Raw genomic sequence first — 24,066 nt, forward strand, 5'->3', positions numbered from 1 at the left:
CACATGCAAGTCGTCTTCACACTGTTGTCTTGTGTCACAGCTGCATGTTTTATGTTCACTAGTCCTTATAGAAAAGAAATAAACTAAACCACCGATATGGCCAAGACCTCTCTTCTGTAAATAAAAATCCATTTAGGGTCACAAAAAAAGAATTACTTAGGAGTTACTGAACGTAACTCACTTTATAGCTGTTCATTTAAGTTCCCTTGTCAGCAACAGGCAGCCTCGCTGTTTGTCTTTTAATGTTGATGTTTCCATTTTCATTGCCAAATGCATATCTAAAAGTGCACTCATCACTAGCACTTTAAACCTGTGTAGAGTCGTAAGTATAACTTCCTTCGGGACATAATTATAAATTAAATTGTCAGGACTCTTTATGCAGTTTCTCTCTGCCTTTTTTGCTGACCTAAGTTTAATGTCCTCTCTCTTATGCAGAGTTGAGCAATTTGACTTTTATTTTTGATCCACTTGTTTTCACGCTGAGCACCGCTAAGTCTAGATTCTGCCAAACACTGTTTTGAGCCAAAGGGAAATGTTTTTGAGCCACACATGTTTGACATGAGCAGTGTGTCAGGCAGAGTTTACTGTCGGAGCGAGAAGAGTGAGGTCTCCCTCCTCCACACCCGTCACCCTCAGTGGACAGGGCACAAAGTTCTCAGAATACCACAAAGGGATTATGGAGTGTGCAAAGCGAAACTGGCCTGTTTTTCTTATTGGACACAAACCTCACTAAAAAATCCCTTTTAGTCGTCATTATTTTTGGATTGGGGTGTTGGACCAGGCTCAGCTCTGCTCATTCTGCATTATAACTGTCTGGCCTACATTTCTGATACAGTATACAGTAGGATGTTTTAAGGTTAATCTCTTTGAAAACCTGTGTTTACACATGTGCATAAGGAGAAAACAAGGTCAGAAGCTAAATACTTTTAGCTAGCCTTGTCCGAGGTTGATAATTTTACACATTTAGAAATCAAACTGTGAACAGCATTAAGTATATTTATTCAAGCACAGAATCTTTCCCAAGGATCCCAAGGCGTGTGGGTGTGCTGTCATTGGGCTTAGACAGGTCACAGGGCCAACACACAGATAACAGCAACACACTCCCAGCTACAGGCCAGTTAGCCCACAATCAGCCTAACTGCATGTCTGACAGTAGGTAGGAAGCAGAAGTTTGTTTGTACTGTAGAGAACAAGCTTCTTTGGTTTATTGCTCTATACTGTGGACCTCAAGTTTGTCTATTTTATTGCTATTAAAAATGTGTAGAAATTGTCGATGAATTAATTCATGTTTGCGCGTAACAACCAGTGACTGGTTGCCATGTTTTAATTCAGTATCCAGCCCTTGTGATTCATGCTGCTTTAGCCAGAAGCAGTGATGAGAAACAAACCACAGAGGTGTGGTGAGCTGACTCCTCTTGACTTTACCTCCACAACAGCAACTTGACGTCATCAGCAATTCTCCGAAGTCCTTGTTTTCCTTCATTTTTAAATATTTTATATGCCTTCATATGTAATAAAGACAGCAACATAACTTGAACAACTCAGTGAGATGTTTTTTTTTTATAGCTTTCCTTGTAATGGTGACGTTTTCGCGATTCGTATTCTTTTCAAGTGAATCTAAGAGGGATGTTGCACCACAAGCTTTCTGCAGTAAACAACTGTCAAGTCCATGTCAAAACACAACCAAGAGAGGGAATCAGATTGTTTTCCCACTCGGACATTCCTCAGAACTGCCCCCATCTGAGATTCCTCTCAGAACTGCTTCTTTGTCTTCTGCAAAGTGCAGTGTGTCTGTCTGTTTCTCCCTCCCAAGTGCAATAGAGTTTAAATGAAGGACACAGTAGCTGCCTGGGTTTCCTGTCACCATAATTGTTGCCCACTATGTCACAATGCTAAAATAGAGAGAAGCTTCAAGGTTTACGGCTCTTTCTTTCTTGTTCCCAACACTGACTATTAGGAGCAGAAAGAAACAGAACTGCCATGACATCATAGCACCTGTTGCTACACTGAACTCCTGGCTGACACTGCATCTTAATGCACTGACGTATTCTGTGCAGAGTTTTGGGGAGCAGCGTGAAGCATATACAGCCTCCAATCCCTTATGAGTTTAAGGTATAGGAAATGTGAGAAACCAGGATGATGTCATTGCTCGATGGGAAGCCTGCGTGTCAGCCAAGGCGGTTTCCTAGGGTGTTGAGTGATCTATCCCATGCTCGCGGGAGTATTCGGCCGCATCCAGCTGGGAGGCTGAGAACGTGATGAGTGTGCAGCATAGTCTGTCAGACAACCCAGTTGTTTGCATCTGCTTCGATCAACTTTGGAAAAGGTCAACATTTACTATAACTGTGTTGTTGCCATGGTTTTTAGCTGCATGAAACATAGTTACAATGATATTTTTGTGTCCAGGTGTGGTTAACCAGTGCTGTTTTGTGCACTCAGCCCTTTTGCTTTGGCCTTTAAACATAATAAGAATAGCGGACCTCATCAAATACAAAAAAACAACGTTCTCTGTAGCGTTCTGTATTTCGGAGAAGGTCGGAAATGCCATGGCCTCAGAGAAAATTTGAAATTTAACAAAGGCAGCTGCAGAGCACAGAGAAGAGAACCACAAGAAAAGAACATAAACCACCTCTAACTAGAGAAGTTAAACGTCCAACTCCTACTCCAGCTCAGACCGAATAGGTCCAACTTTAAACAAAGCTGATTCTGTTTGTCCACCTGGTCCGTTTTGGCTCCGTCCACGCTGGGTCTCGTATCCTGGCCTGCTCCGAGTTGAGCTTGCTTTTGCTCGACGCTCACAGCCTTTGCTGTTTAGCAGAGCACATCTGGAAAAAGGCAAGGCAGAACGAACAAAGGAGGGGCTGCATCTGGATCTGAATTTTCTGTTACTGTAGGATGCTCTCATGCGCATTTGTGGTGCGCCGTGATTTATTCAGAGAACACATAAAAACCTATGTCTGTGAAGCTGACATACATTCAATATATGCATTGCATGAGTTTTTCCAGCCCTCACGTGCAGAGAAAATGCAGCATGCAAAACTATAGAGGCAGGTACATATTACTAGACCTCATCTAGCCTGTATGTGCTTTCATCATACAGATGTAACAGTGCGCTTTCTTATATTTTTATACTGTATCTCTCAATGGATCAAGTTTTAACATCAAAGTGTTAATTATCTACTCCTCTGATTTATTTTCAAGCTCATGATGTGGAATTTGCTTTGATTGTTCTTTCTTCAGTTGAGTGTGGAGGATGTGCTGCTCCACGGATCAAAGTCAGACTGTTAGTAGTGTCACGACAGGAGCTTTTCAGATGACATGTAATTACACCCTGTGCTGAACTCATGCACCATAACAAGTAGGCTGACTGTTCATGAAGAGGCTGTGAGCACTTTTTTGTTTCTATTCTTATCTCAGTTTCCTCCACTTTCAACTTGACTGATAAACAGGCAGGTCATACCGTTTAGCCAACAGCTACACTGAACAGAATAATTGCTTCACAGCTGCATTCCCATACAGTATCACTTTCAATCAAACTGAATTATTAGGTTTTGCAAGGTTTGAATCACACTTTGTTTTCTCTTTTTTTCTCAGATGCGAATTCTTGACAAATTCCCAATTGAAGGAGGACAGAAGGATCCCAAAAAGAGGATTATTCCTTTTTTGCCAGGTGAAACCTCGTTTTACTGTCAATCTTTAGATTCATCCAGAATTCAACAAGTAATGCCTCCAGGCATTTTCACACACAAGCGACGTCTGTTGAAACTCCTACACACACACCACCACATCACATTGTCTTTTACAACAGCCTCTCTCCACCCCGGACAAATCAATTTGTGGTTTGCCATGTCAGTAGGAGGCTGGCAGAGGTTTTTGTCTAATCTGATGCACTGAGCAGTGAAGAGATCTTTTGTTAGACTACCAGTGCTAGTCGAGTCAGTGTTTGCAGATCTGTCTGCAAGGAGTCGTTGGGAAATTTACTTTACTGTTAAAACTTTATATAAAATAACACCAATCAGGACAGTGTATATAATGGAAACGTCTGTTTAAAAATGGAAAATCTTGGTGTTCAGTGATCTTGAGTATTAAAGTGTATAAAGTGTGAAAAACGTATAATTATTATTTTTCAATTGTTAGCGCTGTTCAAAAGTGATGTGCTGATTGAAGAAACGATAAAAAGGAAAAAAGCTTGAGAACAAATGTTTTTCAGCCCATCGTGATCATATGGTCCTGTACCTCAATAGTGTGCAATAAGTCCTAAACCTTCATGTATAGATACTTAAAAAAATCAATACCAACACACAAGAAACAAACAGTAATCACCTTAACTGATATGCTGTTTACATGAAAAAAATGAAAATGTTCTTTTTTTTTTTCCCCAGGTAAAGTTTTGTTTCGTCGGAGTCACATCAGAGATGTAGCTGTCAGACGACTGAAACACCTGGACAATTATTGCAAAGTAAGTATTACGGAGGCGGTTGTCTTAATTTCCTCAGATGAGTTTAATTCTTACAGTTGCGTGTCTACAGTATGATATCATCACAGCGACATGAATGCCTCCCATCCTTTAGGACAGTTTGCGTTGACCACTCATTTGTTCTTTATGCATGTGTTGGAGGAGCACTTGGTCTACAGTGTGTCACTTCCCTGCTCCCTGTGCGTTTTCCGCAATATTTCCTTCAGCATTTATCTCCCCCACCAGCATTGACAGGAAAGCAACTGCCCTATCTGCGCTGGTCATTTCCTGTCACCAATGTAAATAGGCAGCCTTTAAAGGAAAAGGTGGAAATGGGGCCACACTGGGGTAAAACACAATCAAAGAATAGAAATGAATCAGCAGACTTGCAGCACAGCAGTGAGTGCACACGCCAACCTGACCCTCTTACACTCAGCAGGTCAGAGAGGGGAATGTGGGCCAGGTGAGCTGCCAAGTATAGCAAGTGTTTTCATTTAGAGGAACTAAACAAGATTTGCTGTCAGGACAAGGAGCTCAGAGCCAATACAACTAGATTTCGTCTTAATATTATATGTGGACTGAAACATCGTAAGCTTTGTGCAGGTGAGGCAGTGAGTTATTTCTGCCTGTTGTTCTTTGGTTTAACCTTCACTATGGGCCCAAAGCGTTCTTCCTTCCCACCCCCCGTATGTGCGCCTAGTCTATTCATCTGTACAATGACTGTACAGTGACTAAGTGTTGCAAACTACTACTCATTGGTAGTAGCAATATTATCTTTTTAAATAGTTTGTTGCTGCAACACGTAACTTTCATCCTGTCTTCTCTGCTACAGGCTCTGATGAAGCTTCCCTCCCATATTTCGCAAAGTGAGGAAGTCCTTAAGTTCTTTGAGACCAAGTCAGAGGACCTCAACCCTCCCACAGAGTAAGTAACTATCTGTACACTGTTTTAGAGACTAAATGCAAACATTGCGCAATGAAGATGAAGTGTTGGTCTTCCAGTGTGTGGTTCAGCCACTAAAGCACATGCCTTTCACCCTTGCTGACCCATCCTGATCCAGAGGCTTTACGGTGTCTCAGACTCTTGACTGATAGTGGCTGAGAGGTACTGTGTTTTATTAATAATGATTTGTGGGAGGTGACACCTGATGCCAGAACAAATCCACAAGGACCAGTATTGTCATGAGAGCACGTATTGAAGGGGATTAAGATCTTCGACTGGTCATTTGTCATACTCAGTTCAAAGTCAGTGGGAGTAATTATAGACTGGCTGGACAAACACACTATGTAGACAACATCTCAGGTTGCTTTTTTAGTTATATTCAATGTGTCTTCAGGTTGGAAAAGAATTAATCTCTGAACTTTAATTATATATATATATATATCAATTAAAAAAATGTATTGATTGACTATATTGCTGCATAATGTTTCAGAGCAGAAGCAGGAGTTTTGTCCAGCAGTCATCTGTTACTGCCATCTTATGGCCAACAGTTGTCACTGCACAGAGTACACGGTTATGGATATGTTGTGGATCCATCACAAGGGGGAGACATTCACTCACTCGCTCAACCAGTGAAAAGGGTTAGGATGAAGGATGGATGGATGAATAAAAGATGCCATGACAACAGCCGAATGTCTGCAAATATATCACATTTAAAGATGGATGGTGCAGCGAGTAATATTATACATTTTAACTTAAGTTACATGTGCATACGTGCAATATTTATAAAGGTGGCCTGTGAAAGTGTGACAAGGAAAGTACACAAGTAATATGCCTTTAAAATGATAGAGCCGATATAATCTTTTCTGTATGGCCTAAAGGTTTTGCTTATCCAAACACACTTTCATAATAGAAAGATGTTTTTCATATCTGTACCAAAGATCTTGTGTCGTGGGATACTGATCAGCACCTCAAACTACTGTTTATACAGCTACATGCAGAGAATGCAATTATATAGCAGATTTCCTGCATGATAATGAATGCCAGTGGCCAGATAGAAATTGAAAATCAGCTTTAGTCTTTATTTTTAAACAGTCTTGCATTAGTGTTGACAATTATGCAGATTTGTTTGTTTTATTGCAAAGTAAAGCAATGCTCAAGTTTGACATCAGTTGGCTTTAAGGTGTTTTGTAAAAAATTGCAGTACATGCCATCAGTGACAAAGTGATGAATTTTCATTGTTTCCTCAATGTGACTTTGCTTTGAATGATACTTTTTAGAGTAGTAATAAGTATGTTACACCTCATTAATCCTCTGGGGGAAATTTGTCCTCTCCAATTGATCAGTCCTGACTTTGTAGCTGTGTGCAACCACAGCACCTTGCCTGGAGACCGTCTCCAAGACACAGGGTCAAGGACAGTGTAAGGTATATCAACCATTCCAGTAAGTGTCTGTGTATAATCATCAGCTCCACAGGAAGTTCACATTGTAGATATATTGTAGAGAGATTATTTTGGTATATTATTATTATTATTATTATTATTATTACTACTACTACTACTACTACTACGTATGGGCCTGTTTCCCTATGTACATCACACACAACAAATGAAGAACCCTTTAATAAACTGGAGTCAGCTGTGTGACTTCATTCTGTACAACGTTCCACGTCTGCAAACTTTGCAAGCCAAGCACGAAAAACTGAGTAAAAAAGAAGGATGTTGGCAGGCGATCTAAGATTTATGGTAACGAGAAATGAAATCATTTCATTCATTCTAACTTCAGAAGACAATTGTTCTTACAGCAAAGATTGAAACTGTCTGTTAAAAGATAATAACATAATGCAAACATATGACGATGGCTGATACACAACCTGCAGTTAAACCACACACAAACACCATGGATACACAGAGGATTTTGATTTTAGAAGACAGACACTGACTTTTGGTTCAAAGAATGAATGTTCCCAAATGGTGGATGATCCTCTGTATCGAATATGTGAAAACACAGCATGATTAGTCTGACTACGCAGTTATGTGTTTTACATTAGTGTGTATGACAGCCAATAAAGTTGTTTTAAAGACTTCATAGTTTAAAACTTAACTTTATGTCAATAGTCTGCCACAAGGGAACTTATTAGTGTTGATATGTGGTCAAACTAACACGGTTTTCCAATGACATCACTCTGAAATCAAGACCAACATTTGCTGGAGATTTTTGCCAGTGTTTACTAATTACTCTAGCTTTTTTGAGCTCCTGGGTTTTTTGAGGATAAGGAATGTCATTACCAGTCCTTAGATTATACACATAAAAACCTGGACAAATTCTTAGTTGGAACCAGACATCTCTTTTCTAATGGGGATTTCCTGTTTAGTGTCCTCAGTGTATTGAACTCAAAGGTGGAGGCCTTTTCTGAAGAGGTCATGCAGAAGAGGCTGCAATGCAGGGCAGACACAGCCTGGCTGAGAAATATGAGCAAAGAAATAATATATCACACATTCCTTTTCTTAATAGGCCCACCTACAAAGATGAGCTGCACTTATGTGCAGACAGATGGTTATACTCAGCTCATGGACTGTCATGGGTCCAGCTTTTTTAATGATGTGTCGCTGTCCCATGCAGCCTATTCTCGTGTGTGTGTGCATGTACAGTGTGAGGAGAATCGGTGTGATCTGCAAAACTTGCCCCTTAAACCAGAGAAGCACGGTTGTAAACACTAAATAGTGTTTAGACAAGTTTTCACTGCTCTTACCTTCCTCTTTGTGATTATATTTTACTGGTGATAGGAACGTGCAGGGAACCAGAGCTGTGTGTTCAGTCCTCCCCTGGGAAGAATATTGTTCCAGCTCTGTGCTATGGGTCACAAGCAAGCAGGGCAGGTCAAGCATCTATTTTATCCCCGTCATTTCTCCTCAACTCTCTTTAGAGATTTCCTCAGTTTCTTCCCATCCTACCAGCTATTTGCTAAACACCCACATAATGTATTATGCAATACTTAAAACACATGTTGCAATTAATTCGTCTGGCACTTTGTTTTAATGTAAATCATCAAAACAATCCTTCTTTTAACGTATCCACAAGTTTATGCTACATTGGTGAACATTCATCCTGAAGAAACTATAAAATTAAGACAAATGTTTTTTTTTTTAGATATACTCTGCATCTACTTATTCTTTTTAATTATATTATTATTTATGTTGGTTCACCATAAATATTAAAGTCTGTCTATTACTTCATATAGAAAGCTATCAAAGTCATATTTCAGCAAGCTTTCTTAGACATTGTTTAAACAGCGTCACCATTTAAGTGTTGTCACAGTTGAATTTTGTGCCTTATTTCAAAATGAAATATGAATATAATTGTTGTTTTTAATGAAGCTGAACGGAGCTGTAAGCTATTACATGATTGGAAATGTCTCGTATCTGATGTGTCTCATATTTTTTCCAGCATCTGGAAACAGAGATGTTTGTGCCAGGAATTGCCTTATCTTCAGTACCAGAGGAAAGGGTTATTGCTAAAAAATGTTTTGATGAAGCAAGAAGTGTTGCCTAGCTTGAACTAGGGCAATGTTTTTATGATGTTTGCCAGCCTCTGTGTGCTATAGCATGGTTTATAATTACAGTGACATTTTACATTGTTGTTAGTTTTCTCCAAAACAACGATTTGATCTGAAACAGCTTTTTTGCACTGTGGTGTAAAATCTTAATCATAAACTAAACATTTATACCCTTAACTGGTCCTGGCTGCTCCTGCTGGCCTCTCCACAGGACCAGTTGTCTGTTCACATTTGCCTCAGACTGTGCTGTAGATTCTCCTCATTTTGAGCACACCCTGCAGTTTATTTATCGAAGCAAAGCAGTCACAGCCTTAATACTCTAAAGTATGAACTATACAAAAATTTAAATTGTGTGATGTGTCATCATATATTTATATGCATTATAATAAATAAGAGCAGCCAAATTAAGTTAGCAACACTTTATTGAATCTTTTGCTGTGTTTCGTTTGGTCTAATTTCTAGAATTTCTCTCTGATTGGACTTACTGCTGTACATTTTCTGCATCTAACAGCGGTAAAGATGTAAAAGGCATCACTTCCATTTCAGGTTGTATTAAAATAGAGAAGAAATACTGTAAATTAAACATAATTCTTAAAGAGAGAGAGAGAAGAGAGAAAATTGAAAATTGAAACATTTAGAAAACTAAATGTTTCAACAGTGTACAGTATGTAGGAGCAAACAGATTTGTCCATTAAACATACATAGTTACTAGCAAACTGCCTCTGTGACCCCAGTGAGTGAATAACAGACCGGGTTCATTGACACCAACGCTCGACCGTTCAGTGGTTCGTACAGTTCAGGCTCTGGAGGAGAAAGGCTCATTTCAGATCTAAGCATGAATGACACTTACCAAGAAGACATGATAGTGTTGTGGAGTAAATAAATGCTGTTCTGTTAAACAGAGGCAGCTGCATCACTAAGACACGTCTACTATGACCTTTACTGACTGAAATATCTGATGATTTGTCTTGGAGCTGTTGCTGACACGCTTCCTGTGGCCATGCTTATCCACACTTGTATGCATCCCCTCCCTCTGCTAGTGGGTCATGTTGTGCATGCATTCTCAGCGAGGGTTTGGCTGGTCCTCGTGTGCCAACTGTATTTGGATGGTTCCAGGCAGAGACTCAGCTGTAACCTGTTACTTGACTGATGAAGTCATATAACTGCTCCCAACTAAAACTGACCATGCTTCTCTGCTGCTGTTTCTTTTTCAGAGACTGTGGCTCTGGAAAAAGAAAATCAGGTAAGAATCTTTATTTTTGGTCTATGAGAAAGTAATTACCGGATTATGAATAACTGTCTTCATCAGTCATAGAATTTATTATTTACTGGAGTCTAATAGCAAGAAAACAGGTGGATAAGACAACCTGCTGTGCCTTCATTCTCTGTTTGAATTGCCAGGTGTTGCAGCATTTATGTTGCATGCATTGGCAGGGTTGGTTTGAGTTTTATACCGTGGAAGTGAAGACATTGTGAAAAGTGAGGATGTGTTTGCTAGTTCCCATGTTCCCACACCCTTTACAGCATTGTTTGACATCTGGTCAGAGGGTTAAGGTTGGGGATAGGACACAGGTTTGCATTAGGTGTTTATTTCTGACAACTAATGTTAGGACGAAGGGTTTGGAAATGCATAATGCCAATGGCTCTACAAATGTGAGTGGAAGGACGACACCACGCCTGTGACTCAGCTGAGCATGGGGATACAAGCGTAGGAGGCAACAGGAAAACTATGAGAGGGGTTTAGTGAACAGCTGTGCAAAGGGTATTTGTATGCTCATGCATTACTCAATTACACTGTAGTATTGCAATCAGACTCAAAGCTACATCCTGTAATCTGCCACAGTTACGGATGACAGGACCGGACAATGAGAGTCTAAGTAATTGACCTGTAAATTAATTTTCAAGGAGTAATCCACTCTGAGGGGAATCTGTACTGGTGAATGCCACCAAACGAAATAAGACCCAAACATAATTTCATTATGTGTTCCGTGGTATCCAGCCTTTACGTAACAGGGAATTCCAGCTACTTAGCGAATTGGAAAATTTGTCTTATTTAAGCTGTGTGCCTCCAGATAGTGCATTGTCTGCAATTGTGTTTAAACCAGCAGCCTGCAGTGTTTGTGGACTGAATGCTTTGGATGGTTTGTTATAAAAATTTATATCTTTGCAGCTGTACCTGGATGTATATGTACAACCAACGACCAGGCCTAATAATAAAAACATTCATAGCACACTTGTCCTTCAACATGGAGCACACACTGTACCAGCCATCCATATGTGATCTCTAAACCTTCAGCATTGGCCTCATGTTGACCGTTAGTGGTTAAAGCAGCTGAAAGATTAATCCTTTTTCTTTTAAAGTGAGACAGGAGATAAAGTGCAGAGAGTCTGTGGTGAATTTGTGCTGTAGCTGCAGCTTATGGTTTTCGTAATTACATGGTGCAGGTCCCCCATAAGAGTTTACTCAGCCCCTGCTCTAAACAGGAGAATGTAGCCCCTCACCACAAAACTGCAAGCATTTGGAGGTTTAGATGAGAACCGTGTTTACCTGGAAAATGTTCATCCCAAGTTTACACACTCAGATTTGGTGATGGTTGGCATCATTCGTCATTAATGTCAGCGTATTTGTAGTCATTACATGTATCACTGTTTGTCCTTTAATGCACATTGTGGTCATTTGGGTTTTCAAAAGAAGAAATACTTTTGCTTTATACATGTGGATTTCATGTCTGGTGATTTTTGTCAGATTTGAGCCTGTATCTCATTTCAACTTTGATTGTTTTGAGGTCAAACTCTACATTACATTCTCAGAGTCATACTGTAGGCAGTGCACTTTCTAGATTCAGATGTCTGATCCTCTTTCGAACATATACAAAACTGGCCAGGACTGCTTCTCTGCATAAATCACTCAGATAAGAGTGAGTTGTGTTTTCATAACCAAACACAGTAATGATAAGATACTTCATCTATACACAGTAAACAAGTCAAATGCTAAATAGGTCAATGCCTGGCGTTTTCAAATGAATTCTGATTTTGCAGTGGTGACTTCAGGACATTCTTAAAACATCATTGATAATCAGTGTTACATAATGATATGAGCAGAGCAGAGAAATTAAGTAGAGGAGGAAAAGAGAGCTCGGGGGTGTAGTGCATGTGAAAAGCAGCTGGAGAGTCGAGGAGGTTTACGTGGCAAGTGGAAACCATTTCAGTGTTGCACACGAGCTGAGGGAGTGTGTTTATACGTGCAGACTTACTGTCTTTATTTGAACTGCAGGTCTCTGGGGTGTGTATGTGTTGTTGGCATTGTGTCTATGTGGGTGTTTGCATTTGGCATGCGTGTGCATGCTTGAAGGAAAGAATATGGTTAATTTGATGGTGGGTGGGTCAAGAGCTTTGTGCATTTGTTTGCATGTGCAGTTGGATATGGCCTTAAAGTGTCAAGTGAAACAATTACTACGAATAAGCAGTATCCAAGTGGGCCACTTTCAGCATAATTTCCATCAATCAACAGTTTTTACTTATAAAAAATTGGAATGTTTTACTTGTGTTTTTCTCTGATCCGCTTTTTTTTCTGCACGTATTAGTTGTTGTGTGTTGAAGGGGCCAAAGTTACTCCTGGAAATCTTGGTGAAATGGAGAATTGGTTTGATTTCACACTCAGATTCTAGACGTGGAAAATAACTACATCAGCAACGTCCAATTTAGTCGTAACTTTATTAGACAAAGGGAAACTGGGAAGGCTTCATGCTGTGGGGCTTTTGGATCCATATTTTATTTTAGACACAGGTTGCATGTTTGCCAGGGTGCTTTGTATATTACCTTGATTAAGTCTTGTGGCAATGTTTCAAGAAATGTTTTCTTAGAGAATCAAATTCTTCCAAGCCACAGCCTTTTAAATGTAACCGAGGCAACTTTTGTGTACTGACGAGAAACTATGAATCTTAAAACACTTTTTAAAAATTTTAGAAAATTTGTCTAATGCAGTGTTCATCTTGTTCTTTTTACCTACTGATGTATACACTTTCATCTGGACCTAAATCTTTGAAGCTATTATAAGGATATTGAGCAGCCCTATGAAGGCTGTCTTACTGTAAGATGGTTAGGGGGAAAGTTTTTGCACTATTTGTTTGTGGTCTGCCCCGTCTCCCCTGAGGCCACATACTGATTCAGTGACATGAGTACATCTGTACTACATTGAACAGCAGTCCTGTGTCCCCTTTTAATCCAACTGCACATCTGCTGCTGATGAGCCAAACAAAGGCATTGCACTTTGCCAAAACCTAGACTTTTCAGCCCAGTTCTGTTTGCATAGATACCCCAGGGTTCAAAATATTACACTAGGATATAGAGGCCAATGCCAACTTTACTTTACTTACAAAAAGCTCAGTCCTGAAAAGTCTCTCACGAAGAAAAATACTTTGAATATAAGGGTAGACTGCGCTCCCTGGTTTACTCCTCTTGGTATGAATTATTGCAAAGTTCCTAACTGTCATCATCTTTGGATGGAGCTGATGATGGGTGAGTGGGGGTGGGGGTTGGATGGAGTTAGGCCATCTGGGAGTGCAAGGGTGGGAGCAGGAAGCACATGTATAAATCTGAGTGAGGAGAGATATAAACACACAGAGTGGCTAATAGGGTAATCTAGTGGAAGCCAGGAAGAAAGTACTTTTTAAAACTTTTTAAACATTTTCTTAAAACATGTCTTCTCAAATATGTTACATCTACAGTAAGTTGTGCATACACGTACAATGGATATATACAGTGTACCCAATGCAAACCCAGTGTCTTACAACACAGCTCTCAAATGTTTTGGTCAGACCTACTCACTGTGAGGTGAGCTCAAATACGCATTTATACTATACGCACCACCTGCTGCCTGTTAATGAACAACAGACACACAGATTGATGTAACCAGGTATGCCGTTAGTTTTATGAATGAATTCTGCTGATTCAGATTCTTCAGATTGGTAAAATTCTTTTCACATACAGTATTGCCTCTGTGCTGCCATAGTACCAAGTCGTGTGACTTCTTGAATACATTTTTTTTTTCATACACATAATCTGCATTTATCGCTTTGCACTTTTGAAATTAGACCTATCTCTTCCAAGAGTGTTTCACCTCATTTTTCTCACACATGTTCTGGCGCTCTCTTCCTGCTGTTGCAAAACATTTCATTTCCTGAGTAAGGCTGAAATATTAGCTTTTGTTTTTCAGGCCTGTTGACTTTGCTGACAAAGTCTTTACTCACTCACCTCACGTCTCAGATTTACTATTTCAGCCTAGACAGTTAATTGTGTGTTTTATAACCCTCCATTTTAGTAACATTTGACATAGTTGATCATTTTGTGGGTCAAGATCTGCTAAGTTTTATATCATTGTGCATTTAATTTTTTTTTCTTCTCATTTGTTTTGTTTTTCTTCTCATTTTTTTTTTTTTTACTTCTCATTTGTTTCGTGTTGTTGACAAAGTCAGAAAGCCACAGGGTTTCAGGCTTCTCTTTGTTTGTTTGTTTTCAACTGCAGTTAGTAAAAGTAGTGAATACTTATGAGTCTTTAGGGTGTAGTAGAAGCAAAGGCTCTACGTGACCGTGTGAACATGACACCTTAAGTATCTCTGCAGCCAAGTAAAATAACATTTGTGTTTTGTGCTTGATGATGCCCTTATAAATAATGCTGTAAGTGTTAGTGTACCTGAAACTTGAACACAGAAGTAAAGTAAAAAGGTGATACAGTGAGATGGTTATACCCACATTTCACACGCTGTTTTCTTCTCCGTATTTCACCCAGCTCTGTGGTTTGACAACAGCTCTCACCAATAATGTGAAGCTTCATAAAACCATAGCCCAACCACAGTAAGCCAATGTCAGACTCCTTGGCAGGTTGAGCATTTCAGATCTTATTAGGCGTGAGTTCACTTTTATAAGTTATTAGCTTCTTGACATTTTAAATTTATTTTCTTGGATTGGCTGCAAAATATTAGATTTAGAGAAATGTTTCCTTTAGTGCCCTCATGTCAGCTGTTAAGAGAAATTGTATTTTAATCCTAGTTGTCTTTATCACTTCTTAAACCTTTTCTTACTGAGTTGTTCTTATTGTCAGAATAAAATGGGTAGTATGAGTTTTTTTTAAGTGGTTACCACATAATGGGGGGGGGGGTTGTTTGGACTTTGGCTTTTCTGTTTTTCTAGTGACATTCCTGGAAAAATTTGTTGATTACCTGAGTCAGGAAGGCACATTGAAACTTCTGTGCTTGTACTGTACTGTACTGTGCTGATTGTGGGCTTATGCCTGGACCTCTGCTGATGATTGATCAACTTTCTCAATGGACTTATTGAGTATTGCGACTTATTGTAGTCATACCTACTATACAGCCTTACTATACCCATAGTCATGTGGTGGGGGAACCATTACTGAATATCTATGGCTGTAATTGGTCAGTATCCTTTTTAAAGTCTAACTTCCAACATCCTCTGTGTCTTCAGATGTGCAGCAGCGAATGTGATAGAGTTGTAAAAGTACAAACGATAAGGTACAAACTAATTTGTTGCTGCAGCTTGTCCGGTTAACTGAGCAGAGTAGTGGAAGGAAGATTTCCATTGGCTGCGCTGCTCTAGAGTTTCATGGAGGCAGAAGGCCATCCCTCTGAGCACATGCCCAGCCCCTTCATCTGGTTCTATTTAAGGCCTCTAGTGCCGGCTCTTATGATTGGCGTACACAACCCCCTACTCTCCAACCCCAGCTGAAGAGAAGAAGGCTTTTTAGCAGATGGTTTATTTTCCAAGGGAAACCATTTCTTTCTCCCACTCTGCTGTCCTGTCCTCAGCTGGCTTTAGCGCACTTTTCTGTCACTGCTACAGTACATCTCCCTCTGCTTTCTCACTGTCGCTGCTCTTTCCACTGTGTTAATGTGTCTACCTGTATTTGCTGACCTGATCTCAGCTTTGTTGGACATTGAGGATGAGGCCCATTCATTGGGGCACGATGGATTTGGATTTTTTTTTGTGAACTGTTTGCCCCTTCACCTTCGGTTGGGAGGTTATTTGCCTAGACTTTTAGCATCTCCGTTGCCCCTGATGTTGGGCTGGAGAGAGATGCAGATCTATGGCTAGACTCTCAAGGAGATGCACTGAACTCTTTGAATATTGTGATTGGCTCGGCTCAGCAGACAAAGTGGCCTATGGCACAACGGGTGCCGAGCAGTCGTTCTCGCGCGCCTATGGCTGGCAGCTGGCTGACAGCGTGTTTTTTCCCGTCAACCCCAGGTCTGGATGCCTCGGATCCCATGCTTCTGGAACAGTACGTGGTGGTGGCTAATTACGAGAAACAAGAGCCTGCAGAAATCAGCCTACAAGCAGGGGAATTGGTCGACGTCATTGAAAAAAGTGAGAGTGGTAAGTAATCGTAACAAACGCACAACACGTCATGCATGCATCGGCAGTATGCATGTAGAAAACATCTTCTAATTTAGTCATCAGTTCCTTAGACACTGTCTTTGTCCTTAACCCACCGTCTCAACCCCTTTGTCCACAACTTTCTAGCGGTCACATAGCCTCATATGGAGGCTCTCTTTGGCCTGCAGTCAGCTCTGTTTTTTCCTACTGTTGGTTTAGGCTGGAGTCCAGAATGTTACCTCTAGCGAGAAGAATGTTTTCCTGAGTCTTATTAATTATTCCACCTTATTTTATTGGAAAGACACACTGGATTTTCAATACCAGCTGCAGAGAGCCTTAGTCAGCTGTTTAACCTCCTAAAAGTGCTCACAGGGAGGACCAAGATGGTGTTTTATAGTATATGTGATGCACTTTGACAGTACTGAATGTGGTATTAGTCAGTAGCATGCTGACATAAGGCACAAATTTGTGGTATTCTGAGAATATGTTGTAATGCTTATTGAATCTCTGTGCTGTACAGAGAAGACGACAGAAATTGATGGCCATGCTTATTCTTTTAGCACATGCCAGTGCCATGTAGGACATATTTGTTTTAAAATGAAAACTGCTTAGATAGGATACCTGTAGGTTAAATGGCGGTGTTTTTAATGACATCACAAAGTAATTTAATAAATATTGTAAGACCATCAGCTGTTACTGACACACATGGCTAAGAGTGTGCCTGAATCAATTTTTATGCAAAAGGAATTTGTCCTGTGAAACGCCACAGTGCCTGAAGATGTATAGGCCCAGTAACAGGGTCTGACATTCAGCTTTAATGGCTTGCTGAGACAGTAAAAGAGTAATGGGACTCATGTGTTCTTAGGATGGAAGACAGGGAAAGCGAGACGGAGGAGGAAACTGTGACTAGGAAGGCAACTGGACCTGGTTTCATTAGGGTGTGAGTGAAATGGCATGCCACAGTGGCCTAAAGGAAGAGGTTCCGCAGAGTGGGATTTGCTTTGAAGTGTCACATGTCCTGCTTCCAGGTTCATGTATTTGTTTTTACTCCGTGCTCCAGTAGGATTTCAACTCAATAGGGAGCCACAGGGAGGCGGATATTCCAACACCTTGAAGTCCTTTTACTGGGGCCCTCGAATGAGAGCTTTCCTCCATGAACTTGAACTGCACGCTTTTAAGTAGAGGCCCCTTTGCGTTTGTATTTTAGCTGACCACGGTGCAAAGCTCTGGTAGTTAATCTGTGTTAATGATCTATGCAGAATGTGATTTATGATTCCCAGACTTCTGTTATTATTCTCGCATAGTTTCCATTTTATTATTGGATTGTTTTTGCTATGTTTTGCTTCCTTTCTGTGTTTAATTACTGATTTTGTCATTGCTTCCTAGAAAGCAAAACAATATAGTCCAGGCTGTCTGAAGCACATCTTAAGACTATTTGACAATTTCATTACACACTGATGAACACTTCTACAGAGATCTTCGTACAGTCCCACCTAGATCTCACAGTAGCGATGGTTTCCAGCAGTGCAGCTAGCATTTAAGTCCAATCCTAACACCTTCTGCAATAGAAATCAGCATTAAGCTGCACCATTTGGCTTTGACATCATCTCATGTCTGTTTGCCAATCGTAACAGAACCAGGTGTGAGCAAAGATTTCAGCACTTTTGAGCCAGTGTCCATTCCCTTTGAGTACAAATATAAACCCCTCATGTATTGTGACTCACTGGTGCATGTACTGTATGCTGGTGGTAAATATGTTGAGTCTCATATTTGTTATTCTTATTATGTGGTTAAATAGAATTTTATTGAGCTGCAAGCAATGGGCTCAAATGTTTTGTATTTCCATGCACATAAAAACTAGTATATAGTCACCTGCTTTGGGATGGAAAACATCTGCATGCTATCATGTTGCTGTCTAATTTTATAAATGCCTTTTCAGTTTTTGCCAAAATGTCCAAATGCTGAAGTGTGATGGTGACAAATCTATACATGGAAAGAGATAACAGTTAATTACAGTATTTTTCTTTTGCACCCTAGTCTTTTAATGGAAGTCACACAGTTTAAGTTACTGTCACGTAGTCCCTGGCTGCCATTGCAGCCCAGGACACTTATCAGTGTTTCTTTACCTTGGATTAGATAATATATGGCAGTGAATCTAGGTCAGACATATAAGTAAGCTCAGCTTTCAACACTTTTCCAAGGCAGTATTTTTCATTGCACTGGATTGATTATACTGCTTGTGACAAGGCCTTTGTTTCAACTCCACTTCATAATAATGGCTGATTTGTTTGGTTGAAGTATGTACATTATGAGGTAAATCAACACTGGGAGATTACTGATTGTTTAGAGTGTAATACTGCAAACATCAAGCACAGTAGTCTCTATTTGCCAACACCAAAAATAAGCTACTGTAGGTCTAATTGAGAAGGGCAACATAAAACCTAGGATTGAATACTGTCAGAATTCTGCTGGTATAAAACTTTGTTTAGAATTGTTAATGCTGTCCTCACTCTCTCTGAAGCAATATTACTTTTTTATGAAGTTTGCCAGGGGAGATGCTGGCTCAGGAGTGCAGGGAGAAAATGGAAAAAGCCATTTCCTGCCAAAGTTAGTGGTTCAGAGAGGTTGGTTTATTATAATGGCTTAATGGATCCTCCAGGATGCCTCCTCAGTTTACACTATATCAGAGAGACGTTAACCAAAGCTAAGTTAGCATCCTTGCTGGTCAGTTAAATGCTTTACATTCAGCGGTTTAAACTGTGCCCTTTAATAGAGGAGCATGTAGGAAAGGGAAAAAATAATTTGCAGCCACTTCTGGAAATGTGCTATTACTGCAGCCAGTGTGCCTACAGCTCAAGGGCAGCAGTAGGTATGTTGTGCCCGGTCCCATGTAGAAAATCTCTCTCTGTGGACTGCTCAGAGTTGAACTTGTCCTTATTCCAAGTCTCGCCTTGTATGAATTACACTTTGTCAAATTAACTCCAGGAATGGCTGACTGCTTTAAAAATGCCAGCTCATATATTATAAGTCCCATATTCACCTAAGACCCCCTAACACCACTGCCCACATTATGCATGTATTTTAGCTCTACCTCTCCACCTGAATTCTTTGAGTAAAATTTCAGTAAGTCAAGGTTAATTAACCAAGACAGTAATCTTTCTTGTGTAGGACACTTCCCTGTCAACGTTAATAATTTAGGTTTGACAAATATGAGCCATTTAAAAGCTGAAAGGAAACTTAGCTACTGTATGCACTGAGTTGATCCTCAGGTTCCTGGCTGAAATCCCTCAAAACTGCTGCAGTCAAATACTGGAGCATTAAGCTGGTCTGGCCCACAATGGAGGTACATGATGTCTGCTTTACCTTTACATGGAAAAGTGTACCAATGTAATAGTGCTGGAAGCAAGATGATCCTAGGGCTCAGCACTCCAGGAGCTTGTTGCTGTGGCAGGGACTTCCTACTACTTCCTGGCCCTGTCCAGAAAATTAGCTTTCACAGGCTTGCTGTTAGGGTTTTAAACATTTATTTTTAAAAAGTGGTTTATATTATTATACAGGATAGCAATTTAGTAATGAAAACCTGACATTTGACTTGTGCAACTGTTTACTCTTTAGTGTTGCTTTAGCGATCATGCTAAAAAATGATAATTGTAACACACTTGACATATTATTTAAAATGGGTCAAAAAATTTTTGACTTATATAATAACTTATATAATTAAAGGCACAGTCACCAATTTTCAACTTGGTATGTACAGTTTCATCAACAACACATTCCTAAACTATTAAATACTAAAACCCTATATTTTCTTGTTAATGAAGACATGTTACAGAAATCTTGCCAAGCATTAAATGTCTGAGAACATATGGGTAACACATTATCTACTCTTCCCATCCCCCAAATTCTTCTACAGTAGCTTACCATAGGAAGTACTAATAGCCATGTCCAGACATTAACCAAATGCTGCATTCTTCTGGATATAAAAATTAAATGGGAGCTTTGAAACTGAAGCATACCAGTCTAGGCCTGCTGCTTTTAGATTTTTTCAATACTATACATTCACAGGGGAGCACTAACCAGACCAACAACAGTATTTACAGTAAGAGCACACCTACAGTGCTTCTAATAATATTGTTCAAAAAAACCCTATTGAGCCAAAAAGGGTGTCTCTTTCTCTCTGACAAGAATTGACCACTGAGTTCAAGCAGCTCGTTTAGAGGTGGGCTTTCAGACAGTCAAGGACTGCTCTGTCCTCAAATCAGTGGAGCCTAGCAAACAGGCTGTGGGCTATGGCTTCGTTCAGTCCATGAGGGGATCCTTTCAGATTCTGGGAGGGAGTGGAGGTTGTTCCTTAGGTCAACATTAGCTCTTGAAAGTCGTTTTTTGTTGTTCGTGCCACCCACACCCCCCTTCTCGCCAGAGCCACCCTAGGTAATTGAAATCAAGTGTTTTATAAAAACTGGAAGTGTATATATTGAGCTATATACCTTCCTCCCTGTGCTTTGAAACTGGAACTACTGTTAATAAATACAGAAGCTGGAAATGAATGGGGTTTTCTCCTGCTGTACTCAACAGTGGTGTCAGATATCTGCAGTACTGCTGAGCCACTGCATTCCTCATCATTTTAGCTTCTGAAAAAGGCCTCCTCTCACTGCTGACTCTTTGGTTCCCATTTCCATGGTCTATGGCAAAAATCACAGTGACTTCAAAACTTTTGTGCTTTGTTTGGTTCTAGAACAGTTTCGAGTCTTTTTGTCGGAATATGGAATTTGGGTGTGTATACAGTTATATATAATGCAAATGGAGCAAATGGGCATTTCACTGTCACATGTTTTACATGTAATTGCTTAAGTATTAGACTTGATTTATTTCACATGCAGCGTGCCATTTTGTTTTATAGCTTATCCAGTGACTTTAGGAAAAACCAAAAATGGCATAAATCTTACCTTGTTGCAGCTGAGAATCTGTTGCTGATTACAGTAAGAATGAAGCACGAGTTATACAGCTGATAGAGTTTCCAGATGGCAGATACAGTAAAAGAGACAAATTATGCTCAGTCTCATTGTACTGTCGTTGACTGTGTCTGCATATACTGTAGTGTTGTTCAACCTATTTCGACCCCTGCATGTGCAGAGTCTGGAGTGAGCATTTACTACTTGCCTTTATTTCCTTTTATGCAAATTACCTGATATTAGATTTTGTTATGGAATGCACTAGAATCAGCAACCACCTCTCACATCTCACAGCAGGCTTTCTATGAATTTAGCTCCCTGCTGTACTTCGTCCTCTGTGTTCATCCTACAGTAATTTATGTTGTCATCAAGACAAACTGTTTGGTCCCTACTTTGAGGCTTTGAAATTTGAGGTTGATATCAACACACCATAGGCATGCTCCTATGGTGTGTTGATGTTGTATGGCTTTTTCAGCATTGCTTTTGTGTTTTTTCCTTTTGTTATATGTAACCTCTGACACCGAAACAATGGGGGTTGCAAAGTCAACCCAACACGTTAAACGTTGTTTTGATTTATTCAGGATGTTGACTATGTACTGTACTGTAGCTATACTGTAATAGTGAGGTAAAATGTAGTCTAGACAAACACACCCTAACATGTAGAGTACAGTGTTACTACATCTGTATGATTCCTGCTACTCAGAAAACTGAGAAGACATATTCAGTGCTTAGTCTCTGCACTCACTAATATACCTAACACATTATATATCCATCACATTAGCAGTATTATTAACTTCTTGATTATTGTGTTTGACTGTAGACACTTTATACCCATCCTAAGAAGACTGAAGAATTATAGATCGTACTGCAGTAAAATGAAGATAAAGCAGAGGGAACATAAGTGCTTTCTGTAGGCATATGATTTTATGGAAATGTACGCCATTATGTAATTCTGCAAGCTGCAGTCTTGGCAGCAACAGACCGTGAAAACAGCTGTTTCTTTCTGCAATAACTTCAGTTATTTCTTTGTGTCATCGGAAGGAATGTCTAATTGATTCCCAATGAATTTGACATTATCCAAGGCTCTGTCCCTGAGAAAGCTCCAATAACGCAAGTAAATTAAAAAATGACGTCAGTGGAAATAATGGTTGGGCTTCATTTAAAATCTGAAAGCCCCAAATTTACTTACAGTAGTCTCCAACATTTCCCTTTGTGTTTGTCTTTGATGGAGCTGCTTTACTGCTTGCGTTAACATATAATCAAAGACCTAAAGCAGGTTTTTCACACGCAGTAATTGCAACCTGTCTAGTATAAACCTGCACTGGCCGGAAAATCAGCGCTTGTGTAATGTATGTGTGTTTTATTGCTTCTTCTGAGGTCCGCTGAACTCAGCCTAAGCACCTGCAATATGGGAGGTTGGTTGAAAAACATAGACAGGGCAGCGTTAGCCATCAATAACGGCATGTGTTTACTCAGGCCTTTAAAGTGACAGTGTGTCTGTGCCGCAAATGTTCTCAATTACTGTAGTACAACACCTGCACCTTATTGTAATATTTGTTTCCATTTCTGTGCACGTTTGTGTAAGTCTGCTGACATAAAAGTGACACCAACCACCACCCCAGTGCTGGCATAATAGTGTAAAAATGGCTATTTTCATATATAGGGATTTTCTCCTTAGTCAGTTAATGCAGATCTTATAACTGCTGCCATCCTGACCTTTCTCTATAGTGGTCATTTTAATTCCATGGAGTGTTGATATACTGCCATTTTCTGTTATTAAACCTTCAGATGAGATTTGTTTAAATATTTCCAGCTGCTTAATGACATTTTTCTAATGGTTAGTTCCATTTTATTTATTTTAAATCACAGTGTCAGTATAATTAATGTCAGTTTTAAGTCAACTATCCTTTAATCTTCAGTTTCTCTGTTGTAGACACCATTTTGTTTTTGTAGCTTGCTTCTGTGTTTGATTTGATGAGGTTTTGCTGAAGTCGCAGCTTCGGTGCAAAGATGGACCCATTACATGGCTTGTTTCACTTCTGAAATTGATCCAGCAAAGTGCTCAGAGCCAGACACTAACGGCATCTTCCTTTTTGGACTCAACCTAGCATCATGCAAACCATTTCCTCCACACGGGTGAAATGATTTGCTATGTCCTGTAGTTTAGAAAGTTCATCAATTAAATTATCTTTCACATGAATCACAGAGATTCATGCGTAAACGGGCCAAGAAAAGATTTTCTCTCTCATGCATTTAAACTGTCGGCAGGAAATTTCTCCTTCACCAAGGTTTTTGTTAACTTGGGCAGACAAATAGGTGCATGGCCAGAAAACCATTTCAGTTATTTATGAAGGGCATCAAAATTCAGGACTGCCAACAATTAGTTTTTTTACCATACCAACACACTGTATGAAGCTGTGTGGGAAGTGCACCAGGTATTGGATCCAACCCACAACATCCTTGAAGAATCATGAATCTGCCGTGAAAGTCATGGTGTCTGTTTCTCCAGGGTTCCACTGTTTCCCTGGTTAATTTTGATGTCAAAATCCACGGGGTGCTAGCGACATTTTGAGCATAGTCATTTTTCAAAGTCTTGTGGAACAAAAACATACGCTGAAATTAGACTCTTATACGTTTCTGTGTATATCTACTGTATATATACAATACTCTGTATACATAAATGCAACCAATACCATTTCTGTTTTATGAAGGTCTTTAATGCTGCCTGTCCAACAGTGATGCATGGACCAATCTATCCATTCTATGATGTC

General features: G+C 39.8%; 1 protein-coding gene across 7 annotated transcripts in view; it reads left to right on the forward strand.

The window, feature by feature from the left end:
• Window positions 1–24,066, forward strand: part of sh3pxd2ab (SH3 and PX domains 2Ab) — a 42,173-nt gene that overhangs the window by 7,084 nt on the left and 11,023 nt on the right. For 4 of the 7 annotated variants that reach the window (XM_055502493.1, XM_055502496.1, XM_055502494.1 and 1 more), the window contains 6 exons: window positions 3,595–3,670; window positions 4,383–4,459; window positions 5,289–5,380; window positions 8,182–8,274; window positions 10,166–10,194; window positions 16,215–16,343. In XM_055502493.1, the coding sequence (XP_055358468.1) occupies window positions 3,595–3,670; window positions 4,383–4,459; window positions 5,289–5,380; window positions 8,182–8,274; window positions 10,166–10,194; window positions 16,215–16,343 (496 nt within the window). Of the gene's footprint in view, window positions 1–3,240; window positions 3,321–3,594; window positions 3,671–4,382; window positions 4,460–5,288; window positions 5,381–8,181; window positions 8,275–10,165; window positions 10,195–16,214; window positions 16,344–24,066 lie in introns of all 7 variants that reach the window. The other 3 variants (XM_029175907.3, XM_029175910.3, XM_055502497.1) reach the window with 2 other exon arrangements.

The sequence above is a fragment of the Betta splendens genome, chromosome 15 (genome assembly GCF_900634795.4).
Source record: "Betta splendens chromosome 15, fBetSpl5.4, whole genome shotgun sequence".
Taxonomy (NCBI): domain Eukaryota; kingdom Metazoa; phylum Chordata; class Actinopteri; order Anabantiformes; family Osphronemidae; genus Betta; species Betta splendens.